We start from the raw sequence: 21,236 nt of genomic DNA on the forward strand, positions 1-21,236 counted from the left end.
AGGAGAAAACGGGTTCAGGGGTCTAGGATTGCTTCTGGAAGATAGTTTTCTATTGAAGTTACATTGTACTGTAGTCCAAAGGCTATTCATCAGGAAATAAGGATTTGTTTTAAGTTTTTCATGTGAGATGAAACTCAGTTTAAGGTTGTTGGGTTTTTTTAAAAAAAGTTATTTTACCACATCAGTTAACAAACATGGATACATGTTATTTTTCTCCTACCAATAAAGTATAGCAGAAAAGTTGTCCAAATATAAACAGTTAACTTATTAAACCTCACAATGATTTCATAATTACTGTCTATGCATTTCTAATAGTATAACCAAATCAGTAATTTTTGATATAACGGTAAAAACTACTCTGAAATTTTATTATTCAAAAAACGAAACCTTCATCTGGTTGTAAATATTAAGGTGATGCCAGTTGGAATGAGTCTTTCTGTAAAAATAAATAAATAAATAAATCATTTAAATCAGGCTTCCCCAAACTTTGGCCCTCCAGATGTTTTGGACTACAATTCCCATCTTCCCCGACCACTGGTCCGGTCCTGTTAGCTAGGGATCATGGGAGTTGTAGGCCAAAACATCTGGAGGATGCCTGATTTAAACCATGTCTTGCTGACTAGTGATTTAAATCAATTTGATTTGAATCAAATCCACCCTGCCCAGGGATCCTTTTCAACTCTTCAATTCTGTGATTCTCTACCACTGGGGGGGGAGCAGACTTTTTGGTGCTAGGGCTTCAACTGACTCCTCGGTGCCAGCCCTGAGATGTGGGCTTGCACATGTGAGAGTACAATTCAAGGCAGGTTTGATCCACAACCCATCTAGATTCCCCATTAATCACTACTCCCCCCCCCCCGGGAAACCCGGAACTTTCCATCAGGACTTGGCCACCTCTGGCGAGTGGGTGGCTGTCGAAGCAGATGAGAGGCAGGCGGGCAGCCAGGCTATGCCTGAGGCTCCCTCCGTGACTCAGGGATTCCTTCCTTGGAGACGACAGCGCTCCTTCTCTGCCACGGCTTCCAAGCGGCTCCCTGGCTCTCCTCACCCATCTCACCCTCAAGGGCTGCCTCCGGCTGGAGCGGCATAATTGGAAAGCAGGGCTCGCCCGCCTTGGCAGCAGGTTCCTTGAGGGCTTTGAGGATGCCAGCAGGCGCTCGCTTGCCATCGCCTCTCGGCTGCCCTCCCTCTGACGAGCTCTTTTGCCACCCGAGTGACGCAAATGCTCTCGGAGCCTGCCAGTGGCGGATTCCATCTGGGATTATCAGGCTTCCTCATCTTGGGGGATCCCCTGCCTCCAGCGACACACACACACACACCGCCGTGAGCCTCCCAGCTGCCACTCTGATTCCATCCATGGAAGAAGGCCTGCTCTCTCTGCAAGCCCTCAAGACCTCCTCTTCCTCCTGCTTTGGCAATCCCTTGTAGCTGAGCAAGATTGTCTTCTATAAACACGGTTTTAAAAGTAATAATAATAATAATAATAATAATAATAATAATAATAATAATAATTTATTTATACCCCGTCCATCTGGGCGGCTTCCAACCGAATATTAAAAACAGTACAGCATCAAACATTAAAAACTTCCCTAAACAGGGCCGCCTTCAGTTGTCTTCTAAAAGTAAAATAGTTACTTGACATCTGGTGGGAGGGCGTTCCACAGGGCGGGTGCCACTACCGAGAAGGCCCTCTGTCTGGTTCCCTGCAACTTGGCTTCTCGCAACGAGGGAACCGCCAGAAGGCCCTCGGTGCTGGATCTCAAGTGTCCGGGCAGAACGATGGGGGTGGAGACGCTCCTTCAGGTATACAGGACCGAGGCCGTTTAGGGCTTTAAAGGTCAGTACCAACACTTTGAATTGTGCTCGGAAACGTACTGGGAGCCAGTGTAGATCTCTCAGGACAGGTGTTATGTGGTCCCGGCGGCCACTCCCAGTCACTAGTCTAGCTGCCGCATTCTGGATTAATTGCAGTTAACCAGAGCATGCACCACTCTGGCGTGACAGTCCGCGGGCAGGTAGGGTCTCAGCCTGCGTACTAGATGGAGCTGGTAGACAGCCGCCCTGGACACAGAATTAACCTGTGCCTCCATGGACAGCTGTGAGTCCAAAATGACTCCCAGGCTGCGCACCTGGTCCTTCAGGGGCACAGTTACCCCATTCAGGACAAGGGAGTCCTCCACACCTGCCCGCCTCCTGTCCCCCCAAAACAGTGAGTTTGTAAGTGACTGTGGAGGCCAATTCTGGATCCACACATCCTTCCTCAGTGGGGACATTGGTTTACGGATGGGAGTTGATCACGGTGTGGATTTGCCAAGCGTGCCTTCCTCTTAGCATGTTTCTCCCATGCGTCCTGAGATCGAGTGTCTTCAAAGCCCATAACACCTTTGGTAAAGGCTGTTCTCCAATTGGAGCGCTCGCAGGCCAGTGTTTCCCAGTTGTCAGTGTTTATACTACATTATTTAAGATTTGCCTTGAGACAGTCTTTAAACCTCTATTGCTGACCACCAGCATTTCACTTTTCCATTTTTAAGTTCAGAATAGAGTAGTTGTTTTGGAAGACGATAATAAGGCGATAATAAGGCATCCGCAAAACATGACCAATCCAACGAAGTTGATCCTGACATGCATCACATTTGCAGGTGGTTTAAGGAAGGCTGTGCGTGTCTTGAACCTGTGGCAGCGAAATCTGCTGCACCAACAAATTGCAAATCCTGTCACTGGAATTGGGCAGGTTGAGCAAGTTTACCCTGGTGCAGAAGACAAGAAGAGCTTAGCGGGATGAGGCCAAAGGCACATCTAGTCCAGCATCGTGTTCTCACAGTGGCCTTTTTGCCCCACTCTTTCCAGGCACGGGTCTGCTCTGTATTTGAGTGCTCTTTTTTCTTGTTCTGGAGCTTTCCTTGCAAAAACCTGCTCTTTAAAGCTGAATCTGCAGAAAACCTGAATTGCCATTTGCTCTGATGGAGCGCTAAAGGTCTGGTTTTCATGGGGAAAGCTTCAGGGCTTAAAAAGGTGCTTAGACATGGAGCTTTCCTGTGCCTGGAAAGTGGGGGGCAAAAGGTAAATATGGATAAGCCTTAAGGGGAAACTCCCAAGCAGGATTTGAGCATAAGAGTCCTCTCCCCTTCTGGGGTCTCTAGCACCTGCACTCAGCTGCGGAGGCAGAACACAGACAACATGACTGACAGCCATCAATAGCCCTCTCCTCCTTCACGAATTTGCCTAATCCTCTTTGGTGGCCATCCCTGCCTCCTGCGGCAGTGAGTTCCACAGGTTAACTTTGAGCTGCATGAAGAAGGACATCATTTTATTGTGTCTTGAATTTTCCAAACTATGTCTTCCCATGAACTGGATTTTCTTTAGATAAGAAAGGGGAGGCAGTTCTTGACAGTGACAGTATATAGACTGTGGGGGGCAAGGACCCAGGGATGAAAGAAGAGGAGAGGAGCAAGGAAGGGGGAAGCCCTGCCGCCTGAAGCCCAATTCAGGTCCAAGAAGGGACCCCAAGGGTCATCTAGCCCAACCTCTTGCAATGTAGGAATCGCAGTGAAAGAACCCCTATCAGATAAGCCACTTGTTGGAAGTGCAGGGAGGCTGAAGGCACATGGATCCACATGTGGTGGAACTGTAAAAAGATCAGACAATTTTGGGATATGATTTATAACGAGCTTAAGAAAATGTTCAAATGCTCCTTCCCTTAAAAACCTGAAGCCTTCCTGCTAGGAATTATGGGTAACGAAATCCCAAAAATGTTCAGGAGAGTCTTTATGTATTTCACAGTCGCTGCCAGAATTCTAATCGCAAAAAGCTGGAAGGGAGAGGATATTCCATCCAAGTTAGACTGGCAGAATAAAATAAGAGAGTACGCAGAGCTGGTGAGATTATCAGCAAGGTTAAGAGACATTTCAGACGAAAAATTTATCAGAGTGGGATATATACAGAGTCTATGTAAAAGATCACTGTCATAAGATCAATCCGTTGGCAGGTCTTGATTGAGCTTTGATGTGCAATTAGGATAATTTTATAAAATAAAATTGATAGTAAGTTAAATAACATGGAGAAAGTAAAGTCTAAGCATGTATCTAAGTAATTTAATTCAGGAATGCGAGGGGGAAATCTGAAGCCTTGTAAAATTTAATCTCAAATGTATACACCAGGCATCCCCAAACTGCGGCCCTCCAGATGTTTTGGCCTACAACTCCCATGATCCCTAGCTAACAGGACCAGTGGTCGGGGATGATGGGAATTGTAGTCCAAAACATCTGGAGGGCCAAAGTTTGGGGATGCCTGGTATACACAAAGCAAGTATGAATAATTGTTTGGTTTTTTAATTTCTTATTTTGCCTATAACGTCTATTGTACATTTCTGTTATAAAGTTTTCAACCAATAAAGCATATTAAAAAAGAGAGAGATTCACACCTGGCAGTGCCGCTTTAGGGCTCGTACTGATGCAGAAGTCAGAATCCGGAGGATTGCAGATTGCCCTTTTCTTGCTTTTCAAAGATGGGCATAGGATGCCAGGACTGACGAGGAATGCAGGCTGGGCAGGGGGTTGATGGGAATTGCAGTCCAAAATATTGGCCAAGGGTGCGGGTGGGCTGGGGGAGAAGCAGGTTGGTGAAGGCTGGCCCAGTGCTTTTGGCAGGCTGAAAGGAGCCTCTGGAGCCATTGCTGATTGATCAGGATTCCTGCATAGCTTATCCCATCCAAGGATCCCCACACCTCTGCAGGAAAATGACATTGGATCTCCTTTAAAGGTCTATTTCCTGCAGGGGTAGGGGGGACCCTATCTGCCCTAGGTTAGTTTGGGTCATTGGCTGTAGGTTGGACAAATTTGTTCATATATTTTTTAGTATTCTCTCCAATTGAGTACACCAGTTCAGTTCAATTTTGTACTGGTTTTATCCTGGATGTTGTTCTTCAAGTCTTGTTTTGCACTTTGTCAGCTGGTATGTTGCGTCTCTGAGCTGCAGTCCTTTTCTCCAAGATTAACGCTATCTTTTCTTCTGAGCTGGATTACCTTGTCAAATTGCCTGTGGAGCAAATTGGAGGGACAACCCATCTGAGGATCCACTCCCATCCCTCATGGGAGATCCAATGTCACATTTTCAACTGAATACAGGAATCCTTAAATAATGAATTGGGGATTTTCGGACCTTCTGCATGAAAAGTACTATTGTACCGGTGCCTGATCAAGACGACAGATGGTAGAACATGAAGTACTCTTTTGGGTGGACAGGGGGTGGGCAGGTCTCCCTGGTCCTGAATGGGGTAACTGTGCCCCTGAAAGACCAGGTGCGCAGCCTGGGGGTCATTTTGGACTCACAGCTGTCCATGGAGGTGCAGGTCAATTCTGTGTCCAGGGCCGCTGTCTACCAGCTCCATCTGGTACGCAGGCTGAGACCCCCCCCCTGCCCACAAAACTGACCAGTGGCTCAGAGAGTAAACCTCAGCTTCTGGGATCACGGCAGTGGGGGCCATACAAGGGACTTGAGCAGAACGGCCAACGGGCCACGTCCCGTCTAAGCACAGGGCATGGGCCTCCCCAAAACATCCCAGTTCCCGTTGTGCATAAATAGAGCCCTGCTGGATCAGGCCAGCAGCCTATTTAGTCCAGCATCCTGTTCTCACAGTGGATAACCAAGACTCCCATGGGAAATCCACAGCCAGGGTTCGAGCACAAGAGCCCTCTCCCCTCGCGTGTTTTATATTCAGAAGCATTGCTGCCTTCAGCTGCGGAAGCAGAGCGTAGCCATCTTGTCTAGAAGCCATTGATCTATTTCTTTCCCATGAATGTGTCCTCTTTTAAAGCCATCAAGCTTGGGGGCTGTCCCCGCCTCCTGTGGCAGAGAGTTCCATAGATTAACTATGTGCTGGGGGAAGAAGAACTTTCTTGTCTGTCCCGAATCTCCCAACATTCAGCTTCATTGCACGTCTAAGAGAACTTTTCTGTCTCCATTTCCTCCATGCCATGCAGAATTTTATACAGTGGAACTCTGTTTATGAACACCTTGGTTTATGAATTTTCGGTTTACGAACGCCGCAGACCCATCTGGAACGGATTAATTCACTTTCCATTACTCTCAATGGGAAAGTTCACTTCAGTTTATGAACGCTTCAGTTCATGAACAGACTTCTGGAACCAATTACACCCATGCTTCGGGTTAAGTACGCTTCAGGTTGAGTACTCCGCAGACCCGTCTGGAACGGATTAATCCACTTTCCATTACTTTCAATGGGAAAGTTCACTTCAGTTTATGAACGCTTCAGTTTAAGTACTCCACGGACCGTCTGGAACAGATTAATCCACTTTCCATTACTTTCAATGGGAAAGTTTGCTTCAGTTTATGAACAGACTTCCGGAACCAATTGTGTTCATAAACTGAGGTACCACTGTACCGTTCTTGCATGTCGACTCTTCCTCTCCTTTCGTCTAAACGAAAAAGTCAGAAACTCTGCCATCGTTCTTCATAAGGTGGTCACTCCACCCCCTCGATCGTTTTGATGGCACTTTTTCTGAACCTTTTCCCAATTCTGCAATATCCTTTTTTGAGGTGAGGCGAGCAAGATCTTTATTGCATCTTTTCTTGCAAGCTGGCCCTGGAGCTCAGTGGCTGTTCCTTCAGTCGCACCCCACTTTGGGGGGGGGGAGTGGGGTGTTGAAGAGTCATTCCCCATGTGCAGTCATGGGTTTGTTGTCTATCACATGACTGTATATGTGTTTACTTTCCACAGGAATGGGAAGTGACATAGACAGGATGTTTGTCTTACTGTGTGGTCCTGAAGTGGGACGATTGTCCTTTGCTCTTTCTCTTTGCTGCCTGATGCTAGAGAGAGAGGGGAGCCATGTTGCAGTGCTCCGAGTGTGTTTATACGTAAATAAAAGTAGATTAGCCAAATGCTACGCTACTGAGTTCTGTTACGCAACTGCGCAAACCTCTGCGGATCCCGGAAGTGTGCTGGTGTCTGAAAGGCATCAGTCACTGTGATGTTTGGGCTGTTCTACCAGCCGGGCATGCGTCTCTGCCAAGGTTCTACTCGAGAGTAGGACCATCCTGACATGGCGCAGACCTGCCCTTCTCCATTCTGGCTGTGGGGGTCCCCTTTCAGCAAGCCTTAAATTCTTCCTCAGAGCAATTAACTCAGCCTCCTCCTTGGTGGCCCCCGTCTTCTCATGAGCACAGATAGCAATCAGAACTTCTGCATTATTCATCTGTTTGGGGAATACTTTTGCATCTTTTCCTTCCATGAGTGCTGACATACTAGAGGCATCAAGGCACAGGAATCCCTGGCGCTGCTGTGGGACGCTATAACTGCCAAGTGGGAACTTGCAAGCGGTGAAGCGGCGTTTGCAAAATCTGCACCGGTTTTCTGCCCTGGTGCATATAATCATGCAAATCAGAACCAGTGAGGGCAGTGAAGGTCCTGAGTGAGTGTTTGGAGGCAGTTGGAGGTTGGATGGCGGCTAACGGATTGAGGTTGAATCCTGACAAGACAGATGTACTGTTTGTGGGGGACAGGAGGCGGGCAGGTGTGGAGGACTCCCTGGTCCTGAATGGGGTAACTGTGCCCCTGAAGGACCAGGTGCGCAGCCTGGGAGTCATTTTGGACTCACAGCTGTCCATGGAGGCGCAGGTCCATTCTGTGTCCAGGGCAGCTGTCTGCCAGCTCCATCTGGTACGCAGGCTGAGACCCTCCCTGCCCGCGGACTGTCTCACCAGAGTAGTGCATGCTCTGGTTATCTCCCGCTTGGACTACTGTAATGCGCTCTACGTGGGGCTACCTTTGAAGGTGACCCGGAAACTGCAATTAATCCAGAATGCGGCAGCTAGATAGGTGACTGGGAGTGGCTGCCGAGACCACATAACACCGGTCCTGACCTACATTGGCTCCCAGTATGTTTCCGAGCACAATTCAAAGTGTTGGTGCTGACCTTTAAAGCCCTAAACGGCCTCAGCCCAGTATACCTGAAGGAGCGTTCCCCCCCCCCTTCATTCTGCCCGGACACTGAGATCCAGCGCCGAGGGCCTTCTGGCGGTTCCCTCGCTACGAGAAGCCAAGTTACAGGGAACCAGGCAGAGGGCCTTCTCGGTAGTGGCGCCCACCCTGTGGAATGCCCTCCCACCAGAGGTCAAAGAGAATAACAATTACCAGACCTTTAGAAGGCATCTTAAGGCAGCCCTGTTTAGGGAAGCTTTTAATGTTTGATGGATTTCTGTATTTTAATGTTTTGTTGGAAGCCGCCCAGAGTGGCTGGGGGAACCCGGCCAGATGGGCGGGGTATAAATAATAAATTATTATTATTATTATTATTATTATTATTATTATTATTATTATTATTGTTATTATTATTATTATTATTATTATTATGCAGGGTAGTTGCTGAATGGTAGAAGGGCCCTTGGAAGCTACTCTTGTCATTTAAAAGAAATAATTTCATCCACCAGGACAATCGACTGCATGTGTATTCTCACTGGTGTGTGACATGACCTCTGGAACTCACCGCTGCAGTAGGGAGTTGGAAGCATGGGCTTTCATAACTAGTTACTGTGGGTGGGTGCGTGTGGGCGCATTCACACATGCAGCGCACTGATTCACATGGCGGCCTTTTGCAATTTTAGCATCACTGGTGGTAGTGTTAAAATCCGCCTCATTGTCTTACCCACCCACACGCGAAACCCTTGCCTGCTGCTTAGGTCCTCGCTTCTCCTTTCCTGGTCCTGAGGGCCTCAAAAGTTGAGGTCAACTTGAGCATCCAGCACCAGCAGGAATCCAACAGGTGCCAGCTGCTCCCGTTGCCAGGAGAGAAAGCTCCACCTGTTGAAAGCCTGCCTGCTACGTTCCTTTTCAAGACGGCAGCCTTTCCCTCCTTTCTTTCTTTCCCCACTAAAAACCCTTGCAGCCCTAGTTGTGCCGGGAAGAGGAGGGGACGGCTTTGAGGTGGAGAAGGGGGGTCTTCGGTGGGCAAAGGAGGCCGGTCGCGTCCAGCCGCAGACACTCAAGAGCAGCTGCAGAGAGGCTGGGAAGGGCGAGCCAGGCAGGCAAGGAAGGGGGGGTGAGAGGAAGGGTGCAGGAGTACCAGCTTGGGCCCAGGGCCGTGGGTGCCACGCAGTGTGCATGGCCCTGGCTCCGAAATTTGTGGGTGCCCGGCCGCTTCATGGGGAATTTTTTGGGGAGTTCGCAGCTGCAGTGCAGAGAATGAAGAGTCCCTGGTTCCAATTGTTGCTGCAAGAGCGATGTGCCCTTTAACGGACTTGAGCAAGAGCCCACTGATGGGTGTGTTTGAATGAGGAGCCCCACAATTCTTGACTTAGAGAAATTGAAGGGTTGGAAGGGACCCCGTGGGTCCTCTAGTCCAACCCCCTGCAATGCAGGAATCTCAGCTGAAGCACCCAGGACAGATGGCCATCCCACCTCTGCTTACAAACCTCCAAAGAAGGAGAGCTCACCACCTTCCAAGGGAGTCCGTCTTACTGTCAGTGTCACAGCTCTCGCCATCGAAAAGTTTTCTGATGTTGGGGCTGGAATCTCCTTTCCTGTAACTTGGATGCATTGGTTTGGGTCCTGCCCTCCAGAGCAGGAGAAAACAAGCTTGCTCCCTCTTCCATGGGAGAGCCCTTGTGCTATTTGAATTCGGTCATCACATCCCTTTGCCCTCCATGAATTTGTCTCATCTTCTTTCCAAAGCCATCCAAGTTGGCCATGCCTCCTGGGGCAGGGAGTTCCATAGTTTAACCATGAGCTGCGTGAAGAAGGACTTGCATTTGGGTGAGGGTTGCCTGCCTGATTTCACCTGGGCAGAGGCGTCTTTCCCATAGGGCTCACTGGCGCGTTGCGCCAGGGCGCCGGCCTCTAAGGGGCACCCCAGCGAGTGGGGGAGCTGCACGGCTTTGCCGGCGGCCTCCCCTTTCCCTGCATGCCGCCAGATGGTTGGCGGGGCGCAACTAAGCCCTATGGCTCCTCCTCCTCCGCTGCCTCCTCTCCCTCGGCCGCGGGAATCCCCTCAGCCGCCACCCATCGAGCCACTGTTGTCGGAGGGAGCGGAGGTGGCAGGAGTGGCCTCCTCTGCATGACTGGTGCCCGCCACTGCCCCCCCACTCTCCGGGGCACAGGCGGCAGCGTGGCAACCGCCTCCTGCTCCTTGGGCCGCTGGGCAGCAGCGAGAACGCCGGCAGTGGGCTGTCGTTGTCAGGCAGTGGAGGAGGAGGAGGCACCCCGGAGCCTCGCAAGCGAGCGCGGGGTTCCAGCGATCTGGCCAGCCACGCCGTGGCCACCACATCGGCAGCATCTTCTGTGGCCAGCAGCTCCGGGGGCTACGAGGTGGCCCGCAAGTTGGGTCCTGAGTTCTAAATTCTGGGAAAGGGAGGGGCGCCGGAGGGATATTTGCGCCACAGCGCTGGATGTGCTTAAGACGGCCCTGCATCTGGGCTTCTTGGGAGGGAGGTGGGGAATAGATTTAAAGAATCACAGGCACAGCCATCCCTCGCTTTCATGCCCCACTGGGGTGAGGATGGGGGCTAAATTGACTTCGCTCGAGTCTCACATAAAGAGGCCAACAAGCCAAGCAGCACCCAAGCTCACGGTCAGAGGAGATGGGCTGGGAGGAGTGCCACCGTGTCACCCTTCCCTGGGCACCCAGCGCCATCCTTGGCCAGCTTGTGGGGTTGGCGCTGCGGACCTGACCCTGCATTAAAAATCGAGCTTGTCAATTCCAAGGGACTAATGAATTGTTAAAGTTGAAAAAGTGCTCATTAGCTTTGGGGGGGAATAAATTAATTCCCTTCTAGGCTGGCTTGCCTTGATTGGCATCTCTTGTATACATAAATGTTTAATTAAAATACATAATGAGTGTGAAATGATCAGCCGCCTGAGCAGCTGGAGACCTGGGTGTGAGCAGATCTCTGAGTGAATGCACACACAAGCACACAGCCATGCACCCAGGGTTTGGTGCTTCTTCACCGTCCTGCTGTGAGTGTGCGAGGGTCCACTATAGTGAACTGGTTATAGGAAGAAGCAGAAAAGTTCCACATTTATTTATTTCAAATATTTTTACTCTGCTTTGTGGTTCCCTCATTGCGAGAAGCCAAGTTGCAGGGAACCAGGCAGAGGGCCTTCTCGGGGGTGGCGCCCGCCCTGTGGAACGCCCTCCCATCAGATGTCAAAGAGAAAAACAGCTACCAGATCTTTAGAAGACATCTGAAGGCAGCCCTGTTTAGGGAGGCTTTTAACGTTTAATCGACTTTTTTATTTTATTTTTCTGTTGGAAGCCGCCCAGAGTGGCTGGGGAAACCCAACCAGATGGGCGGGGTATAAATAATAAATTATTATTATTATTGCCCACTAACCGCATTCAAACTGGTTTACAAATGCAAGCAATAATTTGAAAGGAGCAGTTCCAAGCACAATAGCAAATTAATAGGCCATCAATAAAACAAACACTTTGGAAGCAGCTTTCGGCAAGCTTCTGCTGTCTGCCTCCACCGACAAAGGAATCTGTTATAATTGATTTATGGTTACCATTAAATTGACTATGACATTATTAAGGTGTTTCAGGGCTGTGTGTTAGGTTAATACAATTATTAATTTTAAAAGCAGGGCGCTGCATTCAAGCCTCCGTTGCCATTTGTCTGTGTAGTTGAAATATTTATGCCCCTCGACGTGACAGAAACCTAGACGGTGTCTTGGAAAAGGAGCATAAATAAGGCATCATTTGAAATCCACTAAAATGCAAAATTCATGCAGTGTGTTCTTGCCTGGTGGGGGAGTTTGTGGGCAGAGTCAACACTACTGGGGGTTCCAACAGCCTTTGCTAGTTCAGTGTGTGACAAGATTAGTGGCCTGGCAGGACTCTCTTAAGGTCTGTGGGTTGAAGTTGCTAGGGGATGGATAGCCTGGGCGTGGGGGGGGGGCTGATGCCTTCATGCCCCCCCCCACAATTAACTCAAGGCAGTGTCTTGGCAGAAAGCCAAGGTCTGCCTGGCCTGGCAACAGCTCTCTGATTGGCTAATAACCAGCACTGAACTCTGTTATCTAGGAATGCTAGCACAGTTGTTTCTTGTGGGTGTTAGGATGGGTGGAGAGAGAGAGAGAGACAGAGAGAGAGAGAGACAGAGAGAGAGACAGAGAGAGAGAGAGAGAGAGACAGAGACAGAGACAGAGACAGAGACAGAGACAGAGAGGATTTATTTTGCTTTGCTTTGTATGCAGAAACTCTGCTGCTTTTATTTTCTTTTAATAAATCCTGTAAATAGTTATTCTGCGTCCAGCCAACTAGTCATTTCCACCTTAACTAGCTTCTGCGCTGTGCAGGAAAACTCTGCTACGTTTGGGCTAAAGCCACTAGAGCTATGCCTGACACTTCAAAATTCTAAGAGGAAGACCATCTTCCACGGAAGTTTAAGCTGTGATTTCTGCATTGCAGAATAGAGTGGTACTATGACTTCCCTTGATCTGGACTTCTGTTGATGCAGCCTAGAATAGCAACGGCCTTTTTTGCTGCAGCATCACGCTGTGGACTCATGTTTAGCTTGCGGTCCACCAAGACCTCTAGATCCTTTTCACAGGTACTGCTAGTAAGCCAGGTGTCCCCCATCTTATATTTGTGCATCTGGTTCTTCCTGCCTAAGCGCAGGACCTGACATTTGTCCCTATTGAGATTCATTAGAATCATAGAATCATAGAGTTGGAAGAGACCACAAGGGCCATCCAGTCCAAGCAGAAAACACCATCAAAGCATTCTTGACATATGCCTGTCAAGCCTCTGCTTAAAGACCTCCAAAGAAGGAGACTCCACCACACTCCTTGGTAGCAAATTCCACTGCCGAACAGCTCTTACTGTCAGGAAGTTCTTCCTAATGTTGAGGTGGAATCTTCTTTCTTGTAGTTTGAATCCATTGCTCCGTGTCCGCTTCTCTGGAGCAGCAGAAAACAATCTTTCTCCCTCCTCTATATGACATCCTTTCATATATTTGAACATGGCTATCATATCACCCCTTAACCTTCTCTTCTCCAGGCTAAACATACCCAGCTCCCTAAGCCGTTCCTCATAAGGCATCGTTTCCAGGCCTTTGACCATTTTGGTTGCCCTCTTCTGGACACGTTCCAGCTTGTCAGTATCCTTCTTGAACTGTGGTGCCCAGAACTGGACACAGTACTCCAGGTGAGGTCTGACCAGAGCAGAATACAGTGGTACTATTAATTCCCTTGATCTAGATGCTATACTCCTCTTGATGCAGCCCAGAATTGCATTGGCTTTTTGAGCTGCTGCATCACACTGTTGACTCATGTCAAGTTTGTGGTCTACCAAGACTCCTAGATCCTTTTCACATGTACTGCTCTCAAGCCATTCTTTCAGTTGGGGCAGTTGAGCCATCAGACAGATGTTCCATGATGTGTTTTTTCAATAAAAGGACCAGTGCAGGTTTGTGTCCTGGTGTGTGTGTGTGTGTGTGTATGAATTTGTGAATTGCTTTCCTCTGTGTCCATGCAGAACTGTGCTGACATCATCGCAGATATGCTAAGATAACGGTGGGAGGTATTTAAATTTGCAGCTTGTCCAGACATTTGCAGGATGGATGTGCCAGCGATGGGGGTCCTGCGGATGTCATTGGTGAACCTGCGTTGCTTCTCCCCTCCCCCTCCAAACAAGCCATTTCCCTTTGCTCAAACCTGTCTCTGTTGAAATTAGCCAACCCCACGCAGGCCTGCCAGAGGCTCAGCATGCAGCCCGTTTATTAGATTAATTGGGCGTTTGCAAATGCGCTTCTCTGATTACATTTTAAATTGCTAACAAGCGAGGCTGCCGCACAGAACAACTTGTAGGGCAGGCGGGGGTTGGGGTAGGGGGGAGGCAGGTCTGCAGGCCAGCTGCCACTGCGCCAGTGACCAGCCTGTTGGTCACGCTTGCAGGATTGCTGCATCGCTGCGGAGGGTGTGTGAGAGAGAGAGGCTGCAGGATCCGGCCAAAGGGAGCCTGCCGTAGTCCCAACATCCTGTTCTCACAGCGGCCAAACAGATGCCCCAGTGGAGAGCCTGCAAGCAGGGTCCAGAGCAGGGTGGATAAAAATCAATGGTTTGTTTTTTGGGGGGGGGATCATAAAAATTGGATTTTTTAAATTTAAATCAGATATTTTTAAATTTAAATTTGATTTTTTATTTAAATTTGATTTTTAATTTAAATTTGATTTTTTAAATTTAAATCGGATTTTTAAAAAATTTAAATTGGATTTTTTAAATAAAATGCTTTTGGAGGAAAAATCTTTCTAAAGATACAGTTTTCTATTTAAGTTGCACTATAGTCCAAAGGCATCAGGAAATAAGGATTTGTTTTAAGTTTTTCATGTGGGCTGAAACTCAGTCTAAGGTTTGTTTTTAAACTGTTTAACCACATCAGTTAACCAACATGGATACATATGCTACTATGTTATTGTTTTAGTTAAATAAATTGTTTAATTTGTTATTAAGGAAATGATTGTTTTTCTCCTTCCAATAATGTACAGTATAGCAGAAAAGTTGTCCAAATATAAACAGTCAACTTATTAAACCTCACAATAATTTCATAATTATCTGCCTAATAATAATAATAATAATAATAATAATAATAATAATAATAATAATTTATCATGTATACCCCGCCCATCTGCCGGAGTTTCCCCAGCCACTCTGGGCGGCTCCCAATCGAGTGTTAAAAACAATACATGTTTATGTATTTATAATAGTATAACCAACTCAGTAATTTTTGATATAACAGCAAAAACTACTCTGAAAAATTATTATTCCAAAACCGAAACCTTCACCTGGTTGTAAATATTAAGGAGATACCAGCAAGGAGGAGTCTTTCCGTAAGAAAATAAATACAGCAAAAATGATTTAAATCAAGTCTTGCTGACTAGTGACTTAAATCGTGACTTAAATCGATTTGATTTAAATCAAATCCACCCTGGTCCAGAGTTTTGCATTGCAGAAAGGCCAGGCTCCTCCTGCGTCATGGCATTGGTGGGCTTCGTAGCATTTATTTTCGGGACTTCCTGACAGTTGCTGGTGGAGAGGTGCAGGATCTGACTGGCCCAGCAGCCTTGGTTGTTTCTGGACAAATGTGGACGGCTCAGCTCTCTCCTCCATTATTCCCTCCTCCAGCTACTTTTCCAATGGTCAGGGAGAAGATACCAGTTTTGTGTGTCTTCTCCCCTGCAGGAAGAAAATCAGCTGTGTGCTTTTAGTGGGAGAATAGCCCTGCAGGGAGAGGATGAATTGGCTCCTTCGTGCAAGGGCTGGGTCAGAGCAGAAGCTGGATGTTATGAGGGGAAAAACAACCTGCTCCTTTCTCGTTATGGGATAATCAAGAGCCCATATAGAGTCCTCTTTTTAGGGTTCTCTATCGGCCGGAGAAAATAACAGAGGCCAACCAGAGAATATTGAGAAGCAAAGCAGCTAGTAAGCCTGATCTTTATTAAAGCTGTTGCAACACACACAGGAGGGGGGGGGGGAGAGAACCTGAGCCATGCGCGCAAACCCTTATACAGTGGTATCTCGGTTTACATCCGGGTTCCACGGCGTCGGATGCGCAGACGCGATCTGCGCAGCTCGCGCGTGCGCAGACGCGATCTGCGCAGCTCGCGCGTGCGCAGACGCGATCTGCGCAGCTCGCGCGTGCGCAGACGCGATCTGCGCAGCTCGCGCGTGCGCAGAAGCGATCTGCGCAGCTCGCGCGTGCGCAGAAGCGATCTGCGCAGCTCGCGCGTGCGCAGAAGCGCTCTATCGGTGCTTCACGCATGCACAGAAGCGTGCCTTCGTGGAGTGAACGCCTCCGTGTAACAGTCCCGTTACAAACGCCGCGGACCCGGAAGTGTTTACATCCGGGTTCCACGGCGTCAGATGGGCAGATGCGATCTGCGCAGCTCGCGCATGCGCAGAAGTGATCTGCACAGCGCATGCGTGCGCAGAAGCGCTCTATTGGTGCTTCGCGCACGCGCAGAAGTGTGCCTTTGGGGAGCGAACGCCTCCGTGTACGAACGCCTCCGTGGAACGGATCGCGTTCGTAAACTGAGGTTCCACTGTATAGACATTTTGAAATTGCCCGCCCTGGAGTCCAACACCACTCCCAGAAACATCATATATACATCACAGAAGGGGTGTGGCAGAGAAGGAGTGGAAATCTCTGTGTTGTTTTTCTCCTGTCTGCCAGGTTGTTGTTTAGTCGCGTATGACTCTTTGTTACCCCATGGACCAGAGCACACCAGGCACTCCTGTCCTGCACTGCCTCCTGCAGTTTGGTCAGACTCATGTTCGTAGCTTCGAGAACACTGTCCAACCATCTCGTCCTCTGTCGTCCCCTTCTCCTAGTGCCCTCCATCTTTCCCAACATCAGGGTCTTTTCCAGGGAGTCTTCTCTTCTCATGAGGTGGCCAAAGTATTGGAGCCTCAGCTTCACGATCTGTCCTTCCAGTGAGCACTCAGGGCTGATTTCCTTAAGAATGGATAGGTTTGATCTTCTTGCAGTCCATGGGACTCTCAAGAGTCTCCTCCAGCACCATAATTCAAAAGCATCAATTCTTTGGCGATCAGCCTTCTTTATGGTCCAGCTCTCACTTCCATACATCACTACTGGGGAAACCATAGCTTTAACTATACGGACCTTTGTAGGCAAGGTGATGTCTCTGCTTTTTAAGATGCTGTCTAGGTTTGTCATTGCTTTTCTCCCAAGAAGCAGGCGTCTTTTAATTTCGTAACTGCTGTCACCATCTGCAGTGATCAAGGAGCCCAAGAAAGTAAAAGTCTGCCAGGTTACCTGATTGGATTACCTGGGCATCCTGGCCACTCTTTTGTTATGATAACGACTCAATTCCTGAATCCAGGTCACAGGCTCACACCCTGTTCATCTCTTAAATGTGCCCTTGAGACAGGATTTGTGAAAGAGACAATGGGGAGATTTCCCCATTTCCCTCAAATATTTGAGGTCATTTTGGGAGAGAGAAAATGGTTTCAGGACTTTTCTGTGGGTTTCGGACATGTGGTCTACATATTTGTATGTGTTTGCTTGGTATATTTATGAAAAACTATTCTATATATTTTATATATAGAAGACCTTAAAATTCTTATAACACTGCACATAATTCACATTTTAAAATGCTGCGGCAGCAGGATATTTTGGCCCTGGAAAGTGCCACTAACCAGCACTGGTCGCAAGGGGTCAGGCATTTAGGCTTTCCCTGTTTTAGGTTGAAACAAAATAAAAATAATTAAAAAAATCCTTCCAGTAGCACCTTAGAAAACAACTAAGTTTGTCATTGGTATGAGCTTTTGTGTGCATGCACACTTCTCCAGGTACCTGTTTTAGGTATTTGCATCCCCTGAATTCCTGTTTCATGTGCTTTTAGGATACCATTTTGTTGGTCTTAGCTTGTGTTTTGTTTGAATGTGGTTAGCTGTGATTCCTGCATAACAGGGGGTTGGACTAGATGACCCTGGGTGTCCCTTCCAACTCCACAATCCTGTGATTCCATGGTATTGGTTGCTTTTTATGCCGCACACCACTTGCGTATTGCAAAAAAAATAAATAACCTATTAAGTGGCTTATAAATGCTTTTAAATAAACCAATATTGGGTTGTAGTCAGCTGACATTTACTCGGTCCTGTTGATGTTAATGGCCATGACTAACTTAATTTCGGATTAACGCTTAATCCGTTAATTTCATCCTATTGACTCTGAGTAAAAGTTAGTTTGAATACAGCTCGTTATTTTATCGAGCCACCACCATCAGCACAAATTTACAGTGGAAGCAGAAAAAGGAGGTCCCTGCGCCCAAGGAGCTTGCAATCTACATTTTGCTTGGGTGGGAGTCGAGAGGAAGAATAAATTTTCTCTGGGGTTGTGTGTGTGTGTGTGTGTGTGTGTGTGTGTGTGAGAGAGAGAGAGAGAGAGAGAGAGAGAGAGAGAGAGAGAGAGAGAGAGAGAGAGAGAGAGAATGAATCTACATCCATTTCATTTACACAAAGTTGGCTCAGTTTCATTACAGGCTGAGGGCCGAGAGTTTAACCCATTGGTTTCCAAAGTGGGGCAGTGGGATTACCTGGGTGGGGTGGGGTATCTAAGAGGCAGATGGGTGGCATTTGGGGGGGGGATGTTAAAGGTGTCAGTGACTCCCAGACTTTGAAAAGCTGGTATCACTGGGTTAAGTTCATCAGTTTTGCTGAATTAATGGCACCAAATAGTTTTAATTGGATTTTGAATTAAAGTGCAGCGAGTTGTTACTGTTTTGCATTTTGTGTGTGTGTGAGAGATGCAAACCACGATCCTGAATAATCTGCTTTATAGGGACGAATTTATGGAACCAAGCGGGGTGGGGGCATATGCACAAGGAAAGGGCCTGGCGTTCCTCGGCAGGGGCTACAATTTCCAGCTTGCCCGGAAGGCAGACTGGATAGCCTTGCCCGGGCCTGGCAGGAACCTCTGGGCAGCGAGATCCAGGCGCTTGGCATCTCCCTTGAAGCCACCAGCTGCAGGCTTAAATAAAGCATTGGAGCTTTAACCAGCTTCCCCATTTGCATTCCTGCCTCTGATGCAGCCATTAATGCATATTGATTTACAACCCACCAGAGGCTTTTAATGCTGCGTTTCCTCCCCCTCCTCCTCCTCGTCCCCCTCTTGCCCCACCCGCCTTCCTTGCCCACTTCTGCATGGTCAATATGGCAGCGAAGTGCTTCTGTTCCAGCTAGCGTGTGGCCCGAGTCCTTTCCACGGTCTTGTTAACTGAATCTTTTTGGTTAAATTGTGTGGAATGATACAATGCTGTTAATTGGAAGGAGCCGGAATCATTAGGGAGAAAAGGGCAGCTGTTGGCTTGCACCCAGATCTCTCTCTCTCTCTCTCTCTCTCTCTCTCTCTCTCTCTCTCCCTCCACCACCCACCCTCTCCCGAGAGTTAAATTGTGCATCTCCAAATCAAATTTGGTGGTTCTGAACAGACAAGGGAGCATTGATGTGCAAATGCAGGGGCAGAGGTGGGGGGGGGGGGCAGGCAGGCCTCCACCCACCCAAAAATAATGGAGAAACCCGATTGTATAGGAATCTGGATCTGCAATGTATCCTCACTCGGTCCCGATTCAGGAAACAAAATAATCAATAATCCCTCGTCTCAAGGAACCGTATCTGTACAGCAGCTGCTTCTGTGATGCTGCATTGCTTCGAAAATAGTTTGCTGCCGGGGGGGGGGGTGTTCCGCAGGTGCTCACAGGGCCCCCCATATGGCCCCAAGTTTCAGTTGGCCTGCAGAAGCGACAGAGCTTTTAGTGTGGCTGGCCTTGTCCTGCGGAACTCCCTGCCGGTGGATATTCATCAGGAACTGCCCCTGCCTTCTTTCAGACGTCTTTTGAAAGCCCTATTGTTTAGGCAGGCCTAAACAATATACATTTTGGCGACAGTCTTCTGTAGTGGTTAGAGCATCAAACTGTGACCTGGGAGAAGTATCAAGAAGTTTTTTTAAAAAATTAAATTGTTTTTATATTCTGCTGGAAGCCTCCCAGAGCGACTGGGGAAACCCAGCCAGATGGGAGGGGTGACATTATTATTATTATTTAAAATGTGGCTCCCTTTTATGATTGTATTGAAGACTTATTCAAACTCGCAACATGTGAACAACTTGCATATAAACGCAGGCTTTCCATGGACAAATTCAATGATATTTGGAATCCGTTCTTACAAATACTGTACCGTAATAGGTTAAGATCTGGTGAAATACAATAACAACCTTGTAAAGGATACAGTTTTGCCCCCCCCCTATTTTCCATTCTACATGGCTTCTGTTTCTCTGTTTCTTTTTCTCTCTTTATTTATGTCTCCCAACGTTTAGTGCATATATAATTACGTACTTTTTGCAGGTTTTTTTTTTTAAAAAAATCCACCAGGACAGAAATTTTACCCCTGAAAAAGAGGTTGTGTCCTGGAAAAAGAGGACACATGGCAACTCTGCATAATGACAGAGGTGAAGCAAACTAGCCAGTCTTGCCCAGGGCCCTAGGAAAGGAGTTTTTGGGAAGGAACCAGGGTCCAAGAGGGAGAGTTGTGGCAGCAAAGCCCAAGGAGAAAAGGCAGTCAGGGTGAATGGGTGCTGTTGGAATCCAACGGGGTGGTTTGTTATTCTGGAGCCATCTCTGTTTTGGGGTACATGGGTGCAATTTGGGGGCCTGTGGCTTGGTGGCTCCTCTCTGCTCTTTTCCAGGGCGCTCCCTGACCTCTCTCCCTCTTTCCATCCGCAGTGCTCAGCATCGGAGAAGGAGGCTTTTGGGAAGGAAGCGTGAAGGGGCGGACGGGCTGGTTCCCGGCAGAATGTGTTGAGGAGGTGCAGATGAGACAGTACGACTCAAGGCAAGGTAAGGCCCCCTGTGGCTCAGCACACCCCAGGAGGAGGAGGAGGAGGAGGAGGAGGAGGAGGAGGAGGAGGAGGAGGAGGAGGAGGAAGAAGAGCTCGCTTGCAGAAACCTGCCTGGATCTTTGCTCAGAGAAGGCATCATAAGGGACCCCAGGACATTGCTCAGGGTGGGGTGGGGAGGGGGTTTGTCCTGGCTCAAGGAGAAGCCCCTCAAATGTAAGAACCGCTTTTCCAGGTGGTCCACATAGCTCAGCATTTTATCTTCTGGCGGATGCTAGACTTTGACCACAGGGCAGTTCCACAAGTGTGTGGGGGGGGTGATGACGGTTTTATTATTTGTACCCCACCCATCTGACTGGGTTGCCCCTCTGGGAGGCTTGCAACATACCATATACCCCGTGTATAAGAGGGAGGTTGCCCTGAGTTGTTGAGCTTTTGGGGGGGGGGTTGCCCAGTTTTGTTGAGCTTTTTTTGTGGGGGGCAGAGTTGTTGAGCTTTTTTCCAGGGGAAAAATTGTCGAAAATCACTCACCCGCCTGACATACACTGCCACTTTCACGCATCGCAAACGCCTGCTATCGTCTGCCCCTGCGCCGACAGAAGCTGCCAATCGCCCGCCCTAGCAACAGCAAATCAACACCATGCCAAATACCGTATTTTGTACTTAGTTTTTAGAGGAGGGAAACAAGAATAAAATATTCTGAATCAATGCTGCTGGCGGTTGGCGGTGTCAGAGGGAGGAGCAGCCCGCTTTCAGGCTGCCCGTCCCTCCCCCGCCCCTCAGCCGCCGCTGGGAACCATGGCTCCGGCGGCAGTGGCATCCCTCCGTTCGAGGTATCCCGCTGCCGTCCAGTGCCTCCGCTCCATAAGA

The 21,236-nt window shown here is 48.4% G+C and overlaps 1 protein-coding gene across 7 annotated transcripts in view; it reads left to right on the top strand.

The window, feature by feature from the left end:
* The window catches only part of SHANK3 (SH3 and multiple ankyrin repeat domains 3), a 419,062-nt gene that overhangs the window by 253,111 nt on the left and 144,715 nt on the right, over positions 1–21,236 (top strand). For all 7 annotated transcript variants that reach the window (XM_088676559.1, XM_060279323.2, XM_088676556.1 and 4 more), the window contains one exon: positions 20,254–20,367. In XM_088676559.1, coding sequence (XP_088532685.1) covers positions 20,254–20,367 — 114 coding nt within the window. The remainder of the gene's footprint in view (positions 1–20,253; positions 20,368–21,236) is intronic.

This window comes from Zootoca vivipara, chromosome 9 (assembly GCF_965207765.1).
Source record: "Zootoca vivipara chromosome 9, rZooViv2.hap1.1, whole genome shotgun sequence".
NCBI classification, from domain to species: domain Eukaryota; kingdom Metazoa; phylum Chordata; class Lepidosauria; order Squamata; family Lacertidae; genus Zootoca; species Zootoca vivipara.